General features: G+C 40.4%; 1 protein-coding gene across 1 annotated transcript; it reads left to right on the forward strand.

The window, feature by feature from the left end:
• The first annotated feature begins 7,686 nt into the window (after positions 1-7,686).
• zgc:153993 (uncharacterized protein LOC767645 homolog) lies at positions 7,687-18,920 on the forward strand. Its single transcript, XM_017709789.2, has 6 exons — positions 7,687-8,047; positions 9,575-9,623; positions 9,748-9,909; positions 10,149-10,281; positions 12,786-12,890; positions 17,632-18,920. The coding sequence occupies exons 1-6, from the start codon at positions 7,984-7,986 to the stop codon at positions 17,728-17,730; spliced, it is 612 nt and encodes a 203-aa protein (XP_017565278.1). The 5' UTR covers positions 7,687-7,983; the 3' UTR covers positions 17,731-18,920.
• Positions 18,921-25,306: the final 6,386 nt, after the last annotated feature.

Here is a 25,306-nt window from a genome sequence, read left to right on the forward strand (position 1 = left end):
TAATTCAGCTCATCATATTTGGAAAAAGACGAGTAGTGTGTATGATTCCAAGAACACCTCAGCCACAGTGAAGCATGATGGTGGGAGCTTCATGATACGGAGGGCTGCTTCTCTGCAATCAGTACAAGTTATCAAAGGAAACATGAATGCAGCAATGTACTGGGACATATTAAAAGAGAAGTTAATCTCATCAGCCAAAAAAATGAATCTGGGAAGAAGATGGATGTTTCAACAAGACAAAGATCTCAAATATAAAGCCAAACTAACTCAAGACTGCTAGACAGAAGTAAAGGTGCTCGCCTGGCCTAGCCAGTCTCCTGACTTGAATCTCTCTGAAAATGTATAGAGCATTTTCAAATTGTGAGTTCATCTGAGAGACCCTTATAAGCTTGGGGAACTGTTTACCTGGAAATACACTGATCAGGTATGACATTATGACTGCCTACTTGTTTCTACGCTCATTATTTATTTTATCAGCTCCACTTACTATAAAGGGGTACTTTGTAGTTCTACAGTTACAGACTGTAGTCCATCTGTTTCTCTGTATACTTTGTCAACCCCTTTTACCCTGTTCTTCTGTGGTCAGGACCCCCATGGACCCTCACAGAGCAGGTACTATTTGGGTCATTCTCAGCACTGCAGTGACACTGATGTGGTGGTGGTGTGTTGTGCTGGTCTGAGTAGATCAGACACAGCACCTCAGTGTCACTGCTGGATTGAGAATAGTTCACCAACAAAAAAATATCCAGCCAACAGCGTCCTGTGACCACTGATGAAGGACTAGAGGATGGCCTGTAGCAGATGAGCTTTCGTTTACATCTACAAGGTTGACTGACAAGGTAGGAATGTCTAATTGAGTGGACAGTGAGTGGACACAGTGTTTAAAAACTCCAGCAGCACAGCTGTGTCTGATCCACTCGTACCAGCACAACACACACTAACACACCACCACCACGTCAGTGTTGCTGCAGTGCTGAGAACAATCCATCACCCAAATAGTACCTGCTCTGTGAGGGTCCATGGGGGTCCTGACCACTGAAGAACAGGGTAAAAGGGGGCTAACAAAGTATCAGAGAAACAGATGGACTACAGTCTGTTACTGTAGAACTACAAAGTGCACCTATCGAGTAAGTGGAGCTGATAAAATGGACATTGAGTGTAGAAACAAGGATGGTCATAATGTTATGCTTGATCGGTGTATAATATACTGTATCCCTATCTTCTTCTTCTTTCGGCTGCTCCCTTTAGGGGTCGCCACTGCGGATCATCTGCCTCCATCTTGCCCTATCCATTGCCTCCTCTACTTTCACACCAACCATCTCCATGTCCACCTTCACTACATCCATAAACCTTCTCTGAGGTCTACCTCTTCTCCTTCTACCCGGCAGCTCCATCTCCAACATTCTTTGCCCAATATATCCACTATTCCTCCTCAACACATGTCCAAACCATCTTAACCTGGCCTCTCTGGCTTTATCTCCAAACTGCTCCACCTTCACTGTCCCTCTGATCTGCTCATTTCTAATCTTGTCCAGCCTTGTCACTCCCAACGAAAATCTCAGCATCTTCATCTCCACCACCTCCAGCTCAGCCTCCTGTCTTTTAGACAGAGCCACAGTCTCCAAACCATACATCATAGCAGGACACACTACTGTCTTGTAAACCTTCCCTTTCACTCTAGCTGGTATCCTTCTGTCACACATCAGCCCTGACATCCTGCCTGCACCCTCTTCCTCGCCTCTTTTTTGTACTGTCCATTGCTCTGGATGGTTGACCCAAGATATCTGAAGTCATCCACCTTTACGACCTCTACTCCTTGCATCTTCACCTTTCCACCTGCCTCCCTCTCATTCACACACATGTATTCCGTCTTATCTCTACTGACCTTCATTCCTCTCCTCTCCAGTGCAAACCTCCACCTCTCCAGATTCTCTTCCACCTGCTCTCTGCTCTCACCACAGATTACAATGTCATCTGCAAACATCATGGTCCATGGAGCCTCCTGCCTGACCTCATCTGTCAACCTGTCCATCACCATTGCAAACAAAAAAGGGCTCAAAGCTGATCCCTGATGTAACCCTACCTTCACCTTGAAACCATGTGTCACCCTATCATATGCCTTCTCTAGATCCACAAAGACACAATGTAGCTCCTTCTGACCTTCTCTGTACTTCTCTACCAACACTCTCAATGCAAAAATTGCATCTGTGGTACTCTTTCTGGGCATGAAACCAAACTGCTGCTCACTGATCTGGACCTCTCGCCTTAGCCTTGCTTCAACAACTCTTTCCCATACCTTCATGGTGTGGCTCATCAACTTTATACCTCTGTAGTTACTGCAGCTCTGCACATCACCCTTGTTCTTAAAAATGGGGACCAATACACTGCTTCTCCACTCATCAGGCATCCTCTCAGTCTCCAGGATTAAACAATCTGGTTAAAAAGTCCACTGCCTTCTCTCCTAAACATCTCCATACCTCCACAGGTATGTCATCTGGACCAACTGCCTTTTCATTCTTTATCCTTTTTAAAGCTGCCCTCACTTCCACCTTACTAATTCTCTGCACTTCCTGATCCACTATCTCTCCCCCCGTTGTCCTCCTCTCTCTTTCGTTTTCCTCATTCATTAGTTCTTCAAAGTACTCCTTCCATCTACTCAACACTCTCTGTTCACTCACTAGTACATTTCCTTCTCTATCCTTTATCAGCCTAGGCTGCTGTACATCCTTTCCAGCACTATCTCTCTGTTTAGCCAAAAGATACGAAAAGTCCTTTACTCCTTCTTTAATGTCCAGCCTCTCATGCAGCTCATCATAGGCCTGAGCCTTTGCCTTTGCCACCATTCTTTTCGCTATGCGACTAGCCTCACAGTACTCCTGCCTACTTCCTTCATCTCTCTGGTTATCCCACTTTTTCTTAGCTGCCTTCTTCTTCTGAATACTCTCCTGGACTTCCTCATTCCACCACCAACTTTCCTTGTCTTCTTTCCGCTGACCAGACGAAACACCCAACACATTCTTGCCAGTTTCTCTCACCACCTTAGCTGTATTTTCCCAGTCCTCAGGTAGCTCCTCACTGCCCCCAAGGGCCTGTTGCAATTTTTCCCTGAACTGCCTGCAACCATCCTCCTCCTTCAGGTCCACCATCTAATCTTTGGCTCTGTCTTCACTCTCTTCCTCTTCTTTGTTTCTAATCTCATTCTACAGACAACCACCCTATGCTGCCTTGCTACACTTTCCCCTGGCACCATTTTACAATCTCCAATCTCCTTTAGGTGGCGTCTCCTGCTAAGAATATAATCCACCTGTGTGCACCTCTCTCCACTCTTGTATGTCACCCTGTGTTCTTCCCTCTTCTGAAAATACGTGTTCATCACAGCCAATTCCATTTTCTTTGCAAAATCTACAACCATCTGACCTTCTGCATTTCTGTCTTTCACACCATACATACCCAGCACCTCTTCATCCCCTGTTTCCTTCACCAACATGTCCATTGAAGTCTGCACCAATCACCAATCTCTCCTCTCTAGGGACACCATCTACCACTTCATCCATCTTACTCCAAAATTCCTCTTTCTCCTCTAACTGACAACCAACCTGTGGTGCATATGAACTTACCACATTCAAAATTACACCATCAACCTCCAACTTCAGGCTCATGATCCTGTCTGACACTCTCTTTACATCCAGAACACTTTTCCAAGCTGTTCCTTTAGGATTATCCCTATTCCATTTCTCTTACATTTCACATTTCTGGCATTTGGCTGACGCTCTTATCCAGAGCGACTTACAAGTTTATCATTTTACACAGGTAGGCCAAGGCAGAATTAGGAATCTTGCCCAAGGACTCTTATTGGTATAGTGTAGGGTGTTTGCCTAGGTGGGGATTGAACCCCAGTCTACAGTGTAGAAGGCAGAAGTGTTAACCACTACACTATCTCTTCCTCTCTACACCATGATAGAACAGTTTGAATCCACCTCCAATGTTCCTGGCCTTGCTTCCTTTCCATCTGGTCTACTGAACACACAGAATATCTACCTTCCTTCTCTCCATCATGTCTGCAAGCTCTCTGCCTTTACCAGTCATTGTCCCTATGTTCAGAGTCCCTACTCTAACCTCCACACTCCTGCCTTTCCTTCTCTCTCGTTGCCTTCTAACCAGCCTTCCTCCTCTCCTCTTTGATGGTCTTCGACCTACAGTAGTCCAATTTCCACCGGCACCCTGCTGGTCAACAGCACTGGAGGCGGTCGTTGTTAACCCGGGCCTCGACCGATCCAGTATGGCAATCATATTTGTGATCCGCATGATAGTTTTGGCATAAATTTTATGCCGGGTGCCCTTCCTGACGCAACCCTCACCATTTATCCGGGCTTGGGACCGGCACAAGAAGTACACAAAGTACACCCCTAATGGCTGGTTTAATATACTGTATCCCTACAATGTTATATATTGTCCAGCTCTAGTCTAAACACATGCTTCTCTTCACTCTATGCGAAAGATGTACAGGCAAATGCAACTGCATAAATGTAACCATATATGACAAACATAAATACTGGCCTTTCAGTTGCAATTCTCCATCAGCAAAGAATTCAATCCGTAGCTGGATCTAATCTGTCTTCAGGAATCATTTCATGCTCAGCAGCATTTCATGCTTAGTCTCAGTCTGACTTTTATCATGAAAGGAAACTGGCCCTCTGTGTAAAGAAATGCAAAGTTAAGCACAGTTAATTGAATGAAATGACTATAATAATGTGCTACAGCAACAACTGTAACAACCCGACTTTCTTCCCCTCACCCTGGTCACGGTCTAGTGGAAGTGTAGTAGCTACATATGTCTTTCAGGTCTCACAGTCATTTCCAGGGTAGCAGTGAACACACAGACTGCAGCCTTATCCACATGTGTCTTTGCGGCCCACTGGACTTGGCTGAGTTATCGCGTAACCAGTTAGGCAGGTTGACCTCAGGCTGCGTTTAAGGATACAGTATAAGGGCTTAAGGGTTGGGACTGTTTAATGAATGTGTGTCAATAACACACAAGCCCATACTGTGGGAAGTACACAGTCTGATACTCTGACAAAACAATGTGTTGTACAGTAACACAGTGCTTCAGCATGACTATGAAGATTTGATATGTGACATGTCTACTTAAAGGGGAATTCCACCCTTTATTTAAGATTTCAGCATAGCTTAAATGCTCAGAGGAACTTACTTACATTGTGGTGGTGATGGAAACCAGGAGTCGCAATATCTCTCTAACTCGAATATAGTCATTTCCTTCACTATTTAAAACCACTTCTGAGGATATATTTATATGTAATGCTGATGATGGTAAAATTGTGTTTAATGCAAAAAATATTTACTATTAATATAAAATAATACTATTTTGCCTTATAATGCCTGGAATGTATCTCTCCACCATTAACAGTTTAAAAAATATGTTGTAACCCAAAAGCTTATGTCAAAGGTATATATAAAAAAATGCCTCTGACATCAATCAGCATATTCATAACCAGTGCCTGCGATAACTTTATATGAGAGAGCTGTTAAAGGCATTAAATTCTTTAGATGTCTAGTTCCCATCACCACCACTGAGAACAAGTCTGACTCTCTAAGTTTCTCTACAATATTTTAACAGTTACATTAGGAAGAAATTTAGAAAAAATTGCGGAGTTCCCCTTTAAAGCGGATCCCATTGTGTTTAAATGAGCAGAGTGGCGTCAGGAGGATAAGAAACACATTAAAGTTAAAGTTCTTGTCAGTCATTACAAGTCAAACTTCTCAGTTTGTAATGGTACTATTACTGTATTTTAGTGGGTATTTTACTAATGACATTCCGGTTCCATGGCTCTGCTTTCCAACTCTGAACCAACAGCGACATCTGCTGGTGGAAATTATTTAGGCTCATCCTCCAGGAACTGGCTAGGTTTCAAACGCAGAGAAAGCCATAAATGAACTATCAAAGTATGATACATATAAACTAACTAGGCTGTAATATACAGTAAATATTTACAATATTGAAAAACATTTACAAGCATCATTTTAAGCACATATGTTTATACATGCTCCAGCCATTGCATGGATCCTTACTGCCTAGTCTATCAGCTTTTAAGTATGATTTTGCTCAGTGGTATTAATCATACTGTAGCATTTATATATACACATATCAGCCATAACATTAAAACCACCATATAACTGCACTTAATGTCCATTTTATCAGCTTACTATATAGGAGCACTTTGTAGTTCTACAGTTACAGACTGTAGTCCATCTGTTTCTCTGATACTTTGTTAGCCCCCTTTTACCCTGTTCTTCGATGGCCAGGACCCCCATGAACCCACACAGAGCAGGTAATATTTGGGCGGTGGATCATTCTCAGCACTGCAGTGACACTGACGTGGTGGTGGATCAGACACAGCAGGATAACTGCTGGACTGCGAATGGCCCACAAACCAAAAATATCCAGCCAGCAGCGTCCTGTGACCACTGATGAAGGACTAGAGGATGACCAACACAAACTGTGCAGCTACAGATGCTCCTGTTTCTGGCTTTACATCTACCAAACAGGTGCAACAGCAGCGGCCTGTGCAGTAGGACTGCAGAGCGGCTGAACAAGCCCAACACAAAACAATTTCCTCTTTAAATCAGACCATCGGATAATGACTTAGGCTCCAAATACTAACGATACACTCACAATTACATAAACGACCACAACCTAGAAATTAATCTTAAAAATGTGGCGAAATGGGAAGAATTTCCGCTGGCGTGAATGAGGCTCGAGTCTCCTGAAGGGAGGGAGACAGGATTCCCCCTCCCGCTGGCTAAAACCACGTGACTGCGTTCCCGGAAATTTTGTGACATGGCGACTCTGGACGTCATGTATTGTCTTTGGTTTTATGGCTACATTGGTTGCTATAGTAACGTGGGCGTTGACTGCGGACGGATATGATTGTTTAAGAGAAAAAAACGCTTTCAATTTAGAATTTAAAAATCTAGAAATTTGAATTTTGTGGGGAATTCTGCATTATCGCGGTTATTAAACCTCATACCTCCAAAATAGTAACTTTACAGGAGAAGGAAAAAAACGTACTTTACTTTTAATGTAAGTCAATAGAAGCAGAGTTTTGTCCAAGTCATTTTGGACTGTTTTTTTGGCCCATTCATCATGAAATTTACATACAGTGTAAAAAACAACAGGTATTTTCAAATTATATCAAAAACTGAAAAATATGATGGAGAAACGAGGTTTTGTCCCGACAACAGCTATATGCACATGGCGTGCACGATGACGTGGCTGCTAGTAGACAACCAACCAATCAATGGCAACAAAGTAATCAAATAATTAATTGTTTACTTATTAATGTAAAAAATCGCATCTATTATTTGTCTTGCCCGGCTTTATTACTTACTTAAAATAAGTCTCAATTAGTTTATTTGTGGGCACAAATTTCTGGTGCCGCAAGCTTTAAAATTCTATTTGAATCGCATTAACGGTACCAGATCAATGTTTGGGCTGGATTAGAATTTGCAAAAAAAAATTTTTTTTGCAGTTTACACTTCAATTCAGAACAGCAGTCCTACTTCAAGATGTAAATAAATCGGATTTGTGCCATCAGTGTAAACGCAGCCTTGTCAGACCCCCTTGCTGTCTCCCTCCGCTCTCGGCGCACCTGCGCAGGCGCAGACGCGGTGCCGCGCAGCTACTTCCTCGATGCGAGTTCATGGGTCTGGAGTCAACCAGTCTCGGGAAGCGTATAACAGTGACTTTAACTTTGACACTTTCATGGCGAAGTGAAGTGAAGGGAAGGACGTATGTACCCGCAGCAGTTTGAACCACTTTCTTTCTTCGCGACTTCGTCAGCAGTCCAGACTCCGTCTAACTGTTCCGAAGTGAGCGAAGCAAAGTTCCCTCAGAGCTGGTAACTCCGTTAGCTAGCTTGAAGTAGAGCCGCGCGCTCTTCTTAAGCATTCGCTTTAGCCTTTACAATGGCGGAACCTAACGAAAACGAGAGAACGGACGACGAACTGCTGGGGGCCGCCGGCGGGGCAGGTAAGACAAAAACCGACCTGACTTTCAGCTTCTGTTACCCCCCCCGGTTAGCCAGGCTACGGGAGCTCTGACGTCATCGACTGGAAAGACCGAGGTGTTGGCCTGACCTCGGTGTCGGAGCTAAAGAGACTGTGTCCGTCCTGATGATTCGAGCACAGTTTCAGAGGGAATAAATGTGTAAAGTGTGGACCAGACGACTCCAGTGAATGACGAGCACCGTTTAGGAATTTCTTCTGACGTCCCACAGAGATGGTTGTCTGTCTAGCTCTACCTGCTCTCAGACCTGGGGAGGGCTGTCGCTTTTAAAGACGAAAAGACAAAAGAAAGATTTCAGAGATAACCACAGGGCTGAGATTACGGCTGCATAGAGAACAGAGAGTAGGTCATAGATAGAGAATGGACTATAACATAACGTGACCTATCACTCATTGTCTAGGCCCCATTTATCAGAATATATCTTGTGCTTCCACTCACTGGTATGATTTTGAGGTCTACAAACATCTTAGGCCCACTATATAGATATAAAATTACCTATAGTGATGCAGCTAGGATCTTTTGGCCCCAGTGCCAAAAAAAATGCCCCTCCATAGGACTGTCCCAGCTAGCTATTACACAACTGACTGATTGCAGTTATTTGAGCTGATCTGAACTATTTCCACAGTTGGTAAACAACATAAGTTTATGGCATGATAAACAAAATGTGAATTGGGTGAGTTTTCACCTCCTAGGTTTGAGATGAATGCATGTAAATGAAAGAAAGCAAAAATTTGGAGATGTAACAGGTCTTATGAAAACAACAACAGCGGTTCTAATTTCCCAAATGGTATGGCTTGATTCAAGGGTGCCTTTCGCTGTTGTTGGAACAAAACCTCGTATCTCCAAAATGGTATGTTTACAAGACAAGGAAAAAACGTGCCTTACTTTTAATGTAAGTCAGTAGTAGACAAACTAGACATCTTTCCAAGTAATGAATGGTCATTTTGTTTAGTCCATTCATCATGAAATTTACATACAATGTAAAGGACAACAAGTGTTTTCAAATGGTCAAAAACTGAAAAATGACAATAATGGAGATACGAAGTTTTGATCCGACAACGGCAATATGACACTTCATATGAGCTCAGACTGTGTCTGTTGTCAGTCAGGAGCTGCTAAGTATCAACAACTATGAAGCAAAATGCGATTTATCCACTTTAGTCTTAAAATAAATGTACTTTTAATTGTTGCATTAAAAAAAACAGACAATTGTTAATATTGAGTATAGCAATTATGTGCTAAAATTTTATGATCATGACAGGTCACCTCCCCCATATGGAAATAATATTTTCAATTAATATTTGCTGCTGTAATTTCACAAATAAGTTGATGCTCTCAAGGCATGTCATTCCACGCACTAGGGCATAATGTTGTGTTTACTCTTGACTATGGTTGAATTGCAATATTTATACAGCATTGTGGAGATACAGGGCAGGGGTTCCTAAGTGGCTGATGATTGTATGTCTTAATTTGTTCTCCTTTTCGTTGCAGATGTCGTTGATGATCTAATCGTAGAGGAAAGTGCATTAATATTTAGAGGGTACAGAAATTTCCTTCTTGCATGGTCCTCTATTTATATGCATCACATTTGAATATGATCATAAACTGTGCTGTAAGATCCTCTGTTCCTCTTTAACCTGGCTGTTGTGGTTTTTCATGCGAAGGTATGTTATGGAGCGGTTCAGTACAGAGAACCCTGCCATGCACGTGAGCCCCGAGGATCTCGGTGGAAGACCTGATGAAATGGACGATCCTCGAATAAAAGTGGTTGTAGAGCAGCTTCTTAAGATTGCGGATGATCTGAATCGAAATGCAGAGTTTCAACAGTAAGAACTACGGATTTGTTATGCATCTCCTGTATACACTGCTGTTGGATTTTTGGCATAATTTCTGTTTGTTTTCTTGAATTTTCACACTCTTTTTATTCGTTGTTTGTGATTATAATGTGATGTTAATCATGTAACACAAGTGTTCAGTAAGTGGTTTTACGCAAAGGGTAATTTAGACTTCACTGAGGATGTACTGTTGATAGACTGTATGCTAAGCACCTCTGTCTTCTGGACAGTCTCATCAGCACTGTGGAGGCTAACTGTGCTCAAGATGTGTTCATGACGGTGGCCAGGAGCATCTTTGCAGACGGCATTAACTGGGGGCGGATTGTGGCTCTCTTTCATCTGGCCTATCAGCTGATTTACAGGGTAAAACTCTTCTGCTGTGTGTTATTTAGATTATAGAGTGTGTATACTTTGAGTTCTAACTACATGACTTTTTATGCTCAGATGCTTAGTTTTTATTCAGCGTGTTGTGGCATGAATTTAGATGCCACTGACGGCGCGTTAAAAGCATCGCTTGAAAAGCCTGAAACGCTCCTTTACTTGCTTATTAATTGGTTCAATGTGCTTTTCTGCTACTACTACTAGTGCTGCCATTTATCTTTATTGAATGAATTAAGTGGGCCATGTCCTGTGTTTTTATTGTATTTATTTATTTATTTATTTATTTATTTATTTACAGCTTCACTTATAATGCTGTAACAGTCGTAATGCATTTGATTTTGGCAAACACCTTTTGACCAATGACTGCTGTTAGTTTGTGATTAGATATTCAAGCAAAAATGTAATTATTCTCAACAAAAAAACCACAAGATTATTAGCTAACATAACATAGGATAAAGCAGGTCAGATATTCCCGTCATTTCATGGACTATTTGTGATTAAATTATGAACATGTGTCCTTTTAATTTGCCAGTTAATGTGAAAACATACAAGTAGCCTTTTTAATCCACCTAGCCCTGGTTTACTTTCATTTTCACACACTTTAGCTTGAATACCGACATTTGAAGCTGAGACATTTAAACAGAACATTTTACTTTGTGCTCTGCAGTTTTGCAGCTCCTCCTATAGAGAGTTGTTCTGTTTTGTGTTGGCACATTAACCACAATACCGTCAGCTGTAGTCGTCTTAGTGTTTGAGTACAAATTTTCATATCAGCTTAGTGTGTCTCAAGCCTAATGGTTAACCAGTGACCCTAAAACAAGGAACCAACTAATCACAATATCAAATTAAAACTAATAATTCCATTTTTGAAACCTGTATTTAACATGCACTACGTATAAATCTGATTTCGCATAAATAGAAAAGCTGAAAACTAAAATATGTTCCATGTTGTTGAAATGACTGTGGTATAATGAGCCTACTGAAAGTTATGTATTCAAACGTTCTAAATTCATATTTACTACTCATAACTAGCCACAATAAGCATACATTTCACAACTGGGTTTAGCTCTGCATCTCAGTAACTGTCAGAAGCCTTCACCATCCTTCAAGTCCTTCTCCATAATTATTGATTGTCATGCATCACACTTACCCTCAGAGAACATGGGTGAAACTTGTGACAATTGCACGTAATATAACATCCGATCATGGCCCCTAACTTTTATCAATTGCTGGGGAAAAAATTGACAACAAGAAACTGGTTCAAATACTGACTGAGCTGCTCCTAAAGCTGACCATATGAGGATCCTCTTAACTGATATCTGTGTGGCTGCCATCTCGGAGAAGCAGTTTTAGCATGGCGGATAATGTGGAAACACCACAGAGAGGCATGCTTAAACCAGAGGAAACAAAACATTGTTAGTGTTTCTGCTCAGAAACATTTAACGCTAACTTTGTTCTTGATTTGGTTCAGTAATTTGTGTGTTTACAGTCTGTAAATTGCTAATAAAATGGCTAAAATTGAGTGCAGTAATGGTGGCCTACAAGCTACTGTTACTTTAGCTTATTATTATTATTATTATTATTATTATTATTATTATTTTTATTTATTAATTATTATTCTTATTATTCTTCTTCTTATTATTATGCTATTAATAATAGTTTTGTTTTGTCTGTTTTGTTCCTCTGACTTTGATATTATCATAAAGTTGTTTAATCCCTCGTTCAAAAGGAAGGTTTTCACTGTTTGGCTGCAGCACGACTTTGTCTGTTTAAAAAGCCCAACCATTGTACTGAATTTTCTAAAGCCGGATGACGTATTAGTACTTATTCAGGACCAGGGTTATAATAGTTTTGAAGTTTAAATAAAAAACTGATCAAGTTTTTCATTTTTGTTTTTGATTGTAGTGTAGTTTCAGTTTAGTTCAGTTTAGTTGCATACTGTATTTTGGAGTAGGTCTGTCTAGTGGAACTGTTTGCCTATTTCATTTGCCCAAAATGTTCCTCAGCTTGAATGATAAACAATCCAGAATAGAACCTGTTTTGAATCTGAGAGAGAATAAAATGAAATTAACATTTTTTTTAATAGACAGCACGAGCACAGCACTTTTTACAAGTGAATAAATAGTTTTTTGTAACAACTCAAGGACAATGGATTCAAAGTGGGCTGGTTTTTAAATATAATTTCCATATATGGACTGGGAAAATAAAATTTAATCTTTAACGATGTTTACATACTACATCAAACTCCTACTTATAAAAAGTGAGAGACACAAATTTTTTATGGTATGGGCCCTTTAAAAGATGCAGTAAAGATGAAATAAGGTCATTACAGCGCTTTAAGAGAAATTCCTCAAACTAAGTACAAATACCACTGCTTTGAAATGACCTCATGATTGCTCCAGCATGCTTATCTCTGGTACAATAATACAGGAAATTGTGGAGAATGCTGAAGCTCCTGGAAAAACTGCTTTCTTTTCTTTCCTCAGGCACTGACTCAAAACCACTATGAAATCATCAAGACGATCATTAGCTGGGTATTACAATTTATCAGGGAACACATATCTGCCTGGATCAGACAGCAGGGAGGATGGGTAAGTTGCTGTGTTGTTTGGCCACCCATACAGAACCACACAGGATGACCCAGACACCAGACCACCACACACAGAGATGCGCCCACTCGAGTGGCAGGAAGCACAGAGGCACAAACTCCGACACATTCCGCTCGAAAATCCACATCCAAACCTGCTGACCCACTTTATAGTAGACACGTATGTACTGTGTACACAAAACGCAGCTGGATGAAACAGTAAACAAAAACAGAAGTCACATGTGAAGTGTGTGTATTGGGGTTAGGGTGAAGCTGGCAGTTACTGATATTCCCCTGTAGCAACCATTATCACTGCAAAGACTAATTACTGCTAATTCACTGTGATGTAATCACACACACTAAAAAGGAGGGAGGCTGGTTTAATCGTAATTGGTACTCTATGGCACACAAAACTAGTCAGAAGGCGGCTGAACTTTTGGCTTTGCTGTACAAATTCAAGATATCTAGTTTTAACTCCTGCTTACAGCTCTGATTGAAGCCTTGGGCTCAAATGTGTTTGTACGCTGGTGTCTGAAGGCTGTCATTACGCCCCAGCGGAGTTCAGTGCGCACGTGTGGCGCAGAGCCTCCTCCAGGACTGGTGGGAGTTGACTGGTTGCTGGGGCCAGGCAAGTTTTATAGCACACACATGATCATAAAAGCCATAGTATGTGCGGTGGTGAGGTTTAGACTTCAAACGGCCCAGTGCCATGGAGTATACCCTGATTGCCGCTGCTAAAATTGCAGATCATGGGAACGGGGCCTTCAGTAAACCTGAGACACGCTTCAGCCCAGCAGCTTGAGTGTGAGAGAAGCTGATAAGGGAGAGCACACTTGCAGAGTGAGATGGCTAAGAATAGCATAATATAGACAAAATACCACATTGAGATTATATCACTACATTTGAGATTACAGTTTGTCGAAGGATTGTCAGAATCGGTTATTCGTTTTAAAGAAATTATATCATAACGTTGAACTTTCAGGGCTCTTGATTGCGACCTAATTTCTCAATGATACGACTAAAAAAAATCTGAGGTGCGACCAGCCATTTGAAGGGGAAAAAAGAAAGTCTCCGCTACTCCCAAAATCTCCCTGGGGTTCAACAAGACACACATTAGGCCCATATCGTATTCTAACCCAATCAGAGATGGTGATGGGCGGGATACCCCTTGGGAATCCCCCCCCCACCATTGGCCATGGTCCAGATATTCCTGTACGTGTGTGTACATTTGAAAATGAGTGTGCTGCAGTCAGACAGAGAGAGGTGAGTAGCCTAGGCCCGTCAGATAAACAGAGTGGATGTAGCTGCGGATGATGAGAGGAGATGAAAAGAACCATTGACAACTTTTTCGTTAAGATTGTTAAGTTAAGGCCTGATCCGTCCGAAAATCATAACCGATGCTCTGACATGGAGCCACCAACCTCCCAGGTTATGTCAAGCCCTGGTCCGGAGACAGCATCAGATAATGAGCCACATGCGATTGACTCCGAGCCAGAGCCCGCTGAAATTAAAAGGGGGAAAGTGTATACATTTCGAAGAGAGTGCCTTGACCAGGTTCCCTGGCTATAATACAGTAAAACCGATAATATAATGCACTGCCTTTACTGTAAAAAGTGTGGGAAGACCATGGCTGACGATATTGCATTTGAAATGCTGAAAAAGCACAATGCATCTATAAAACACGTTACATGCCGCGATAAATGCACTGCCCGATTGTCCCCTCTCCCCGCTGCCTTTCAGCGGCAGGCAGCAGCAAACAGGTCATCAGACGAGGCCGAGATGATAATCAGGTTTAACATTGCCTACAATATTGCAAAAGAAGAACTCTTCGCTAATTTCAAGTCCGAAATAATTCTTCAGAAGAAAAATGGCTTGAATGTAAACCCGACGTACAGCAATGATGTAACTTTCTCATTTATTTATTTATAATGATATATATATATATATATATATATATATATATATATATATATATATATATATATATATATATATATATTTATGTATGTATAGCCCCCCCACCAAAAAAAGACAGCAGTCCCTGTTGAAGGAAGAACTGCCAAAAGTCATATTCTTACAAAATATAAGATAAATAAATATTATACCCCAAAAGGCTGTATGTCAAACATTTGTGTGCTATCTACAAAATACAGGCTACAGGCTGCATCTTAAAATTAAGCAAATTGAGCTTTACAATGAATGTTTTCTAACTTGGCTCGATCACTTCCAGCAAACTGGGATCCACAGCCAGAACAGAGATTTACTTTACAACTGAAATTATTTGTTTGGCCCGTTTGGACTCTGCACTTGGCCCCTGCGTTTTCTCCTTGCTCCAGTAGCTTGGTTAAGACATTTGGTTGAGTCTTCACAAATGAGACCAGACTCCTCTGGATGTTCACAGCACACAATAAAACATGTAATGATCAGTTTAAGGGCTTACTTGTGCATATTACAAGCCTCAGCGATAACACTTGTGAAAGAGCCAACATTATGATGCCCATTAACAAATGATATATTGTGCAGCTCCAACTGAGAAAGTGTTTTGAGCTGAAGATCAATGGTGGTAGTTATTTTTATGGTATCACGGATTTGCTTAAAGCAGGATTCACTTAACATTAAAACATCAACAACTTTGCGTTCATCATGGTAAGCCATGCCCACAGCTGTTAACATTAAAGCCAGCATAAATGAGAGCAGCTCTTTTCTGTGGTCTGTGGTGGAGAGACCACATACACTATTTCTGTTAGAAATGACAGCAACAGGTGCTGAGTGCCTCCTCTCTTATGCAAACATAGGCAAAAATCTTCTTATCATGCACAGTATGTTAACCTTTAGAAGTCACTTATTACAGGTGATATTAAAAGGATGGTGGTGAATTATTTCTCACTTGTAGCTTTAGTGAAACAAGCACATTCTAAAATTTCAGTTCATACCACTGGGGAGTCGAGAGAAATCACACAAAATATGGTGTGTGTGTGTGTGTGTGTGTGTGTGTGTGTGTGTGTGTCGGACGTGTCAGATCAGGTTGAAGTGTTGTCTTGAAGTGTTAATGTCACATGCCAAATTAAAAGAAGATCTGGCTTGATGTTTAGACCCTCACAGAGCAGGTACTATTTGGGTGGTGGATCATTCTCAGCGCTGCAGTAACACTGACGTGGTGGTGGTGTGTTAGTGTGTGTTGCGCTGGTCTGAGTGGATCAGACACAGCGGTGCTGCTGGAGTTTTTAAACACCTCCGTGTCACTGCTGGACTGAGAATAGTCCATCAACCAAAAACATACAGCCAACAGCATCCTGTGGCCACTGATGAAGGATTAGAGGATGACCAACACAAACTGCAGCAGTAGATGGGCTATTGTCTCTGACTTTACTTCTACAAGGTGGGCTGAGAAGGTAGGAGTGTCTAATAGAGTGGACAGTTAGTGGACACTCCAGCAGCACTGCTGTGTCTGATCCACACATACCAGCACCACATCAGTGTTACTGCAGTGCTGAGAATGATCCACCATCCAAATAGTACATGCTCTGTGAGAGTCCATGGGGGTCCTGACCACTGAAGAACAGGGTAAAAGGGGGCTAACAAAGTATCAGAGAAATAGATGGACTACAGTCTGTAACTGTAGAACAACAAAGTACACCTATAGAGAAAATGGAGCTGATAAAATGAACAATGAGTCTAGAAACAAGGAGGTGGTCATAATGTTATGCCTGATCTGTGTATACTGATGCAGATATAATGATAATACATAATTCACTCACATCCTTAGAAGACATGTCCTTCACCAAGCTTGGACAGAGTTCTCAAAGAATGCTCTTTCAACACACTCTGAAACATCAGATTCCTCTGCTTAGAGAAGAAAATGTTCTTCCACACATTGTGTGCAATTACAGACTTCCACCAGAGAAGTTGCCAAATCGTATGCAGTGTACCAGTATTCATTAAGGAATAATGAAGATATTCATTATGCCAGGTTACACCAAGATGTTATTAAATGATTAACAGTATACTATAATTGTCTATTTACGGTAATTCTTTGATGCATTGTCTGCTTGAGGTTTGATCCCCACATTTCATGTGGATGTGAATTTTATTAATTATAACTTCATTTTTGAGCGGAAGCTCAATTTCTCAATTTCTTTACATATCTAAATTTCATTTTTTTCACAGCATCCTACAAATAAGGGGAAATGTGTGACATTACACAGAAATATCCTATTAATTTAATACCTGCAACATTTGTTATTTTATTGAAAAAATTGGTTCCTAACCTCTGTATTGTGATTCCTAAGTTTTTAAGGAAAGTTCGTGTGCATGCTGTCTTGTTTTGTGACATTATGTATATTTCTGTCATTGTTTGATGTCAAAACAAAAAGCCAGAACTTCAGACTTGAAGCTCTCAATACAGACTGAAAAACGATATTGTAGCTCTAAAAAGCCTTGTAACTTCTGTTTTAGTTAAATTGGCCTCAGTTATATTAACAAAGGTTGATGTTTTTTCTTTTGCCTGTACACTTTGAGCAAGTCCTTTTGTGACAGCACTGGTATGCATTATCTCACTATGTGATTAGTTATAACTAATATGTAATTTGTTATATATTAGCTACAATTACATATAAGTAGTGTTGTAAAATGGCTCCAACGAACTTTTATTGGTACCTGGAGATGATTTGTGGAATTGAGAAGGAACTTCATTAACTCTCAGTGCTTTAACAGACCTCATGGTGGTGCTCTCCTGTGTTTTGCAGGGGGCCGTTTTGCGCAGTGTGTCCAGATGGCGCACTGTGTCTATCATTGCTGCCGTGGCATTCATTGTTGCTGCCGTGTACTGGAGAAACACTCGCTGACCTCCTCGGACTAAAAGCCTGAAGCTCTTGAAACAGCAGGGGATCCAGATTCAGTTATTTGCACATTGGGAAATTGATATCAGAAGCAATAATACATCATTGAATGATGCTTGACAAATATATTGACCAAATACTCATGTTGTTCGGGTTATTTAAACCAAGTCATAAGCCAAGTTCAGCACACACTGAGAGCCAATGCAATAGACACTGTAGCCCTTTTTTTCTCTAATTTCTCTGTGTTTGTGACTTTGATGCCTTAAGGAAGAACTATTTATTAACAGAGTCTCTTTTTATACTTCCCACTATGTTTGAGGTTATTTTTAGAATCAGGGATTCCACTCCTTCTCAGATATCCGATCTTAAGTGCCAATCAGTTGTAGCCCTACGTCCAACTGGTGGATTGTCCAGGACCGGTTGTTAATCACATGATTTTTATATTGAATTTAAATGTGCATCTTATTGAATTTTTACATTTGAGTGTAACTGAAAAGATAAGTGTAGATTGCAAATTTAAAAGCTTTTTTTAAAAGCTATTTTTATTTTTATTTTATTAAGCTTTTCTTGTCTGTAGAAAGGGTCTCATCCAGTCTACATAAAGTCTGATCTACAGTTCATCTGAATATCTTAGTAAGATGTTGGTAGGCATTGTTCATAAAAGTGAGTTAAGCAACAAAGAATGTGGGATTGATAGATTTATCACAGGTTAAATAACAAAATGTCTGAAAGCAGTCCTGATTCCAGTCCCAGCTGTGTGGCTTTAGGTGGAGCTTGGTGTTGGCATTCATGATCTGATCCCTTAATTACTCTGAGAACTGACCAAGTTTGGAGAAAAATTGGCATTGGTCATTGAAAAACTGTTAGTGTAGTTTAGTAGTAAAGATCAGTGTGGAGGTCAAAGGAAAATTTTATTGCATATGGTGAAAACATTACTGTATGTTCACTTTGTATGTAATGAATTGTCCAAAATGGGGGGGGGAAATTAAGTTGTGTTTTTTTTTTTTTTTTTTTGTACTTGGTCATTGTTTACATCAAAATAAATGTGATCAGGGTTAATTCTGAGACTGACCATTCTTACTAATGACAAATGTCGTATTCGGTGTGCTGTTGTATGGGTTGTTCTACGTTGCAGCTGATATGTAAAAAGTGAAAAACCTAGTCTGTTGAGCGTCAGTAAAGTTAGTCTGTCTCAATTTTTTTTCAAGTTGTGTGTAGAAAATGTTGCATTTGTGCTTTATTTATATGGTAAAATCAATTTCTTGTGTAACTCCAATGACAACCATTTGGTGACACACAAAGCTGTTAGTAGGTTAGATTTATCAGAAATATAAAAAGGTTTCACTTTCTGCAGACTCCTCCAAGACGGGCTTTCTTTCTTGGTTGTTAATTTTTTCATGACGTTTCTGTCACATCGCTGACAAAATACTAGAGACAAGAATTAAAATCTAAATAAAATGATGTTTTAAATAATTTGAACGTAGGATAGACGATACCTTGTTTCACATAGAAATAGTACTTCAACATCTGTGAATTATTTGGTGTTATTTCTCACATTATTTCTCATGAACATCACTAAAAATCACTGAATTTGAAGAAATTCTGGAAGTATTTATGGTAACACTTTATTTGGATGGTCCACTGTAAATGCTTTGTAAATGTACTTAATGTCTTTAAGTAACATTCAACTTAATATCTATTAAATGAAACTGAACTCCAAGTTCAGTATGAAAGATTTTATTAAACCATAGCCTCAAGGCAAATCCTGCACCTACTCCTTACCCTAACCATAACCATGCTGTTGTTGATAATCAACTGAATATCACCAGGAAGTTTGTTAGTGATTTAGGTATCTGTACAGCATCTATAGGGGATCATCCAAATAAAGTGTGACCGTAGTTATCATAATTTTTGTTCATTATTTTAGGAATAGAATGAATACTACACAGACAACAGCTTTCTGTGGTTTATTCTTAGCATTAGCCAATGTTCATGGCTTCAGATGCAATGAAAAAGCCATAATGGTTGAATGACCCCTATGAGTCCATTACGCAGTGCTTTTCAGGCTAGAGATACATCTGATACTCTTGTGCTATCAGGCTTTTGAACTGCCACATTCTGTTCTGAGGCTCACGCTGCTGCTAAATATACTGCAAACACAGCCTGCACACTTCAAACCCACACACAACTTCCTACATCACATTCTCTATGGGCCTGCCTTCCGTCACTGCCTTCCACGCCTGCTTCAAGGCTGCTGAAGTTCTTCACATGACACACAGACGGAGGAAGAGAAAGCAGTGGTCGGCAGTGGGCTGTGGATACTTGCCGTTTTATCATTTCCTGTTGTAATTGGAACCACGCGTCCTGGGATGGGGAAGAGTCTCTGCAGTGTGTCCGTGGGTCCATTACCCTGGCGGACCACTAGAAAGAGGCTCCATGTGTGTGCTTTGCAAGGAAGTAGTTTTCTTCCTCCTCCTCTTGTCTCTCCTCACCCTTAAACTGAAGCATATGAGCCTGGGATGGGTTTTGGGGGAGGTGTGCGAAGGCTAAGAGTTGTAGCACTGGCAAAGCAACAAACAAGTGTAGCCCTTAATCCTATAGTGCTAATCATTACAGGTCTACAGCAACATATAAATGAGCATTTATTTATATAGGCTTAAAATGCTTGTCAGGTTTAAACCTAAGAGGGCCATGTAAACCTTAAGCTAGCATTTTAGGAATTCATGTTTTGGTGTTTGTGTTGCCTCAGTGTAATCCACAATAACCTAAACAATAATGAATCGTATAATAAAGGTATCCTGATTGCTAGCGTAGCCACTCACTACAGTTCCACTGGAAGCAACATCAGCACAAGACTTGCACATCAAGAACTTCATGAAATGTAATTCTATTGCTGAGCAGCTGCACTCAAGCCTAAGATCACTATGCCCAATGCCAGGTGTCAACTGGAGTGGCGTAAAGCATGCTGCCACATGACTCTGGAACAGTAGGAATGTTTTCTCTGTAGTGACGAATCACTCTATACCGTCTAGTAGTATGATGGACAAATCTGGATTTGGAAAACGCTACTGAAGTTTGGTGGGGGAGGGATAATGGTCAGGGTAGGGTGTGTTTTTCAAGGTTTGGGCTCAGCACCTTAGTTCCAATGAAGGGTAATGCTAATGGTACAGAATACAAAGACATTTTAGACAGTTATAAGCTTCCAACTTTGTAGCAACAGTCTGTTCATTATGATTTCCCCCCTGTGCACAAAACTGAAGTGTAGAAAGACATGGTTCGATGAGTTGTGGTGTGGAGGAACTCCAGTGGCCTGCACAGAGCCCTGACCTCAACCCTACTGAGCACTTTTGGGATGATTTAGGAATGCCAGTTGCGAGCCAGGCCTTCTCATCCAACATTAGTATGTGACCTCACAAATGCTCTTTTGACTGAATGGGCCCAACTTAGCACAGACACAGTTCAAAATCTTGGGAAAGTCCACAAAGCAGCAGCCAATTCTGTACCAACATGCCCATGGTTTTGGAAAGATGTCCAGCAAGCTCATATAGAGGTGATCATCAGTGCTCCACAAACTTTTGGCCATATAGTGGTGTCTTTTTTTTTTCTAACCAGCAAGCGGAAAACAAAATATACTTCAAACAGTCCACCCCAAATCTCTGGTAGTCTTTTAATTGTCTCCCACCTTCAGGATACATCATCATTCTTAGTCTTTAAACTGTTTTTTTTACTATGGCACTGCTGTAGGAGGGAAATAGGCATGTTTACAACAGAAGTAGTAATAGTTAGATTTTTTAATTTTGGCTGGAGTGCCTCTTTAATCATAAGGGCCCATTTGTGGGTATACACTACCTTGCTCTCTTAACATGTTTTTGTAGTAGCTACTGAATTATAAATAGTACTTACTAAACTTGAATAACAAGCCTAGTGTTCAAAGGGTTAAACTGTTTGATCTGTTTGAAAGCTGCTCATTAACTTAATATAGATAATCTTATAACCACTACAGGCCCACAGTCATGCTTGAATAGTCCTAGCATGTAGTGATTAGCTTTAACCACAAGATGTCAGGTCAAACTCACAGTAAAAAAAAATGCTCAGGTTCTCTATGAAACTGCAGGCCTGCGCTTGTGAGAAGCTGCTTGCAATCTAAATAAGATCAAGTGTACCATTAGATTAGCAATTCAGGCCTTCCAAAGCAGCAGGCCTTTGAGCCAATTCAATACAATGAAGGCTTTTGGTTTGATATGCTTGAAAAGGTCTTATCTGTGGGCGCAAACACAAAATGCTGAAGTAGTTACACGCTGGGGTCACGGATCACACACCAGCAGTAATGTGTGAAAATCAGTCAGTGCTTAACACCGATAGCATTTCTGAAATGCCTCAGGCTTCTGTACCATTACATGAAAAAGGAAGGGCCTTATTACAGCACATGGCCAGACGTCCATGGCGGTGTTGACAGTGGGGAGAAAGTGGCCTGCAATAAAGCTGTTTTCCCAGATGAGCACTGCTGACCTACACAAGAAGATTTTGAGACAAATATTCACAAATTTCACAAATTTCATCTTATTCTTTGAACGTGAGCAGGTATTGTACATCTTGAACCCTTTAAACTGTATGTTTTATCATTGAACTTTGAATCTAATAAAACATACATTTGACCATTCAAAAAATGTGCAAGCCATCTCAGGAACAATAACTCAGTTTTACAAGGTTACAAGGTTTGTGAATGTATGTCTGTGTGTCTACCCTGTGGTGACCTGTCCAGAGTGTTTCCCACTTTCGGCCTGATGAGCCCTGGATAGGCCCCAGCACGCTCTGCGACCCAGGAGGATAAATGCCTTAGAACATGTTTATATGGTTAACTAGCAACCATCTTAATAGATTGAGGGTATAAAGAACTTCCTACTGGCTTATTTTCTACTGAAATATTTCACTTTCAGTCCAGACTTTGGGTATCAGGGTGGAACTTTGAGTGACCCTGTCAGTCAAAATCACAATATAATTTAAAACAAAAAGTGAAAAGTGCTGATGAGAGCTAAGATATTCCAGATAAGATTCCAGATAAGATAGCAGTAAGTTTATTCTGGTATTTCATGACCTATAATAGATAAAAGTTTCAAGCATGAGATGTTAAACTGATCTGCACATTGATTTCTGAACAATTTAGAAGGTTATCTCAGGGTGAAGAATATTTATAGTGGGCTGGGGCAGCAAAATGCTTTTTTGGAAGTGCTATAGCGACGTTTTACTGATATTTTAAGTAATTTATGTGAAAGCTGCAGTTATTGTAAAGGGAACTGTACAACACTGTTGTTTAAAATGCCTTTTACCTTTACATACATATTTGTGAATAGAGCACAAATGGCACACAGCTGTGGAATCACCCTTATTTGATAGCAGTGTGTTAGGATGAGACGTAATAAGATAAAGTGCAGAAGCAGGTGGCAGAGTGGATAAAGTTGGCGCAGGTGCCCTTTTGCCAGAGGAGTTGGGCTGTGCATGGGATGTGCAGCTTGCTACACCAGCTGGCCTTCCAGCTGTCTTAACTGAGGCAAGGAATTGTGCTGCGCTGTGGCGAAGGGTGCAGTGCGGTGAGTGAGGGAGAGAACAGCAGCTTTGAGAGAGGACTAGGAGCATGTTTGGCTGAGGAGGCATGTGTATTGACCGGGTATTGACCGCGCACCCCAGGGACACTGCTGGAACTCTGTGGGTCAGATGTATAAATATAAAAAAATCAGCTTCCAGTGGAACAAACTCTGTCAGCACAGGTGTAACTTCATGTAAGTTTTTTCAGCCTCCCAGAAAAACAAAACCGGACAGCCACAAAAGAAAAAAATATTGCCTGTTTTTTCTTTGTTAATCTCATAGAATTAACATTCACTTTTAAACCTACTTATTAAGGTGGCACATGCATACACTTTCGCTCCCCCACTTTTGATTCAAACCAGAAATTAATATCGATTTTTCCTAAAATTCAGTGAGAATAACTTACAAAAACATATGTTCACATTTTTAATGGGTTAATTTTGTCAAACAGACTGTAAACAGGTTGGGTACATCATGCAGTCTTAGTCCTTAGCTATCGTTAAATGGTTAGCTAACATAGTTTTAGTTAGAATTTAGTTTTAATTTCATAAATCTTCAACTCAACTTCAAAAACTTTGAAAAGCTTCTTGGCCAGATCAGGATTGTGTTGGCAATCCATTTTTTTCATTTTTTTCTTATTTTCTGGCAAAGCCAGTTTTTGAGTCTGTGTAGATATTGGATTATTTCTTACATTCAGGTTAGTGTTACCCTTTGTACCATGTGTGGGACGTGGCTCTGACAAGGAACAGCTAACGCAACGTGTGCTCTAATTCTGATTGATTTGAGGAATCAGACTCTTTCCAAATAATCCTGAACAACTCAAATCCAACAGAGGAAGCACAAAGATGCAAAAATCTGTCTGAAAAAATCTTTCGTTATATGGCAGTCAACAGTATGACAGTGTAAGAACCTACAGTTAAATGCATAAATAAATGAATTAAATTATCTGATAGCCTCTTTAAAAGAAAAGCCCAGATAAGGACTCTCATTCAGAGATGTAGTTTTAATGGCCATCTCTATTAGACTGACTGTACTGTTACAGTGAGCAGGCCTAATTATTAAGTGCAGTGAAGTTAATTATTGTTCACCTGAACATCATTTGGGCTTGGTATTGTCTTTGTCTTGCCATTATTCTAACTCGGTCTTGAATCTGTCTCAACATCATTTGGGTTTGGTCTTGACTCGGGATGAGGCGGACTTGGAAATGTCAGTTGCAGCACCTTTTGGATTTGGTCTTGTTTCAGTCTTGACATCATTTGGACACGGTCTTGTCTCTGTCTCAACATTATTTGGATTCGGTCTTGTCTCTGTCTCAACATCATTTGGATTTGGCCTTGACTCGGGATGAAGTGGACTTTTGGACTGGGTTTTGTCTTTGTCACAACATTTGGGCTTGGTGTTGTCTCTGTATTGACATCATTTGAATTCAATCCTGTTTCTGTTTCTATATCATTTGGACTCTGTCTTATCTCTGTCTCAACATTATTTGGAATCGTCTTTGGTCTTGTCTCAGTCTCGAAATCATTTGGATTTGGTCTTGTCTCTGTCTGGACATCATTTGGATTTGGTCTTTTCCCTGTCTGAACATCATGTCCATCATAAAATAGCTAAATCAAGGAATTGTATTACTTTCTATGGAAAGGCACAGTTTATTATTGTAATATTGTTAATATTGTAACCACAGTGAGAATTTGCTGAAACTTATTCTAGTTTTAATCTGTCTTAAGGTTGATTCAGTCACAAAGTGGCCTTCCGGGTGTTGCTGCATCACTGCTGTGATGTATGTTTCCTGGTTTCAAGACTGTTTTGGTGGTAGGATTTGTCAAATCAAGCGGAATATGCTTAAGTCATGTTGAGAATGTCAGTGTTTGTTTATGCGGTTATGTGGTGTTTCTGCCCCAAAGAGCCTTGACACACTGTTTTCTCGTCAACGGTGACGTCACCATGATTTGTGTGTCACGTCTCCTCTCCCATGAAGCATAAATTGTGGTGCATTAAA

This window comes from Pygocentrus nattereri, chromosome 15, assembly GCF_015220715.1.
Source record: "Pygocentrus nattereri isolate fPygNat1 chromosome 15, fPygNat1.pri, whole genome shotgun sequence".
Taxonomy (NCBI): Eukaryota; Metazoa; Chordata; class Actinopteri; order Characiformes; family Serrasalmidae; genus Pygocentrus; species Pygocentrus nattereri.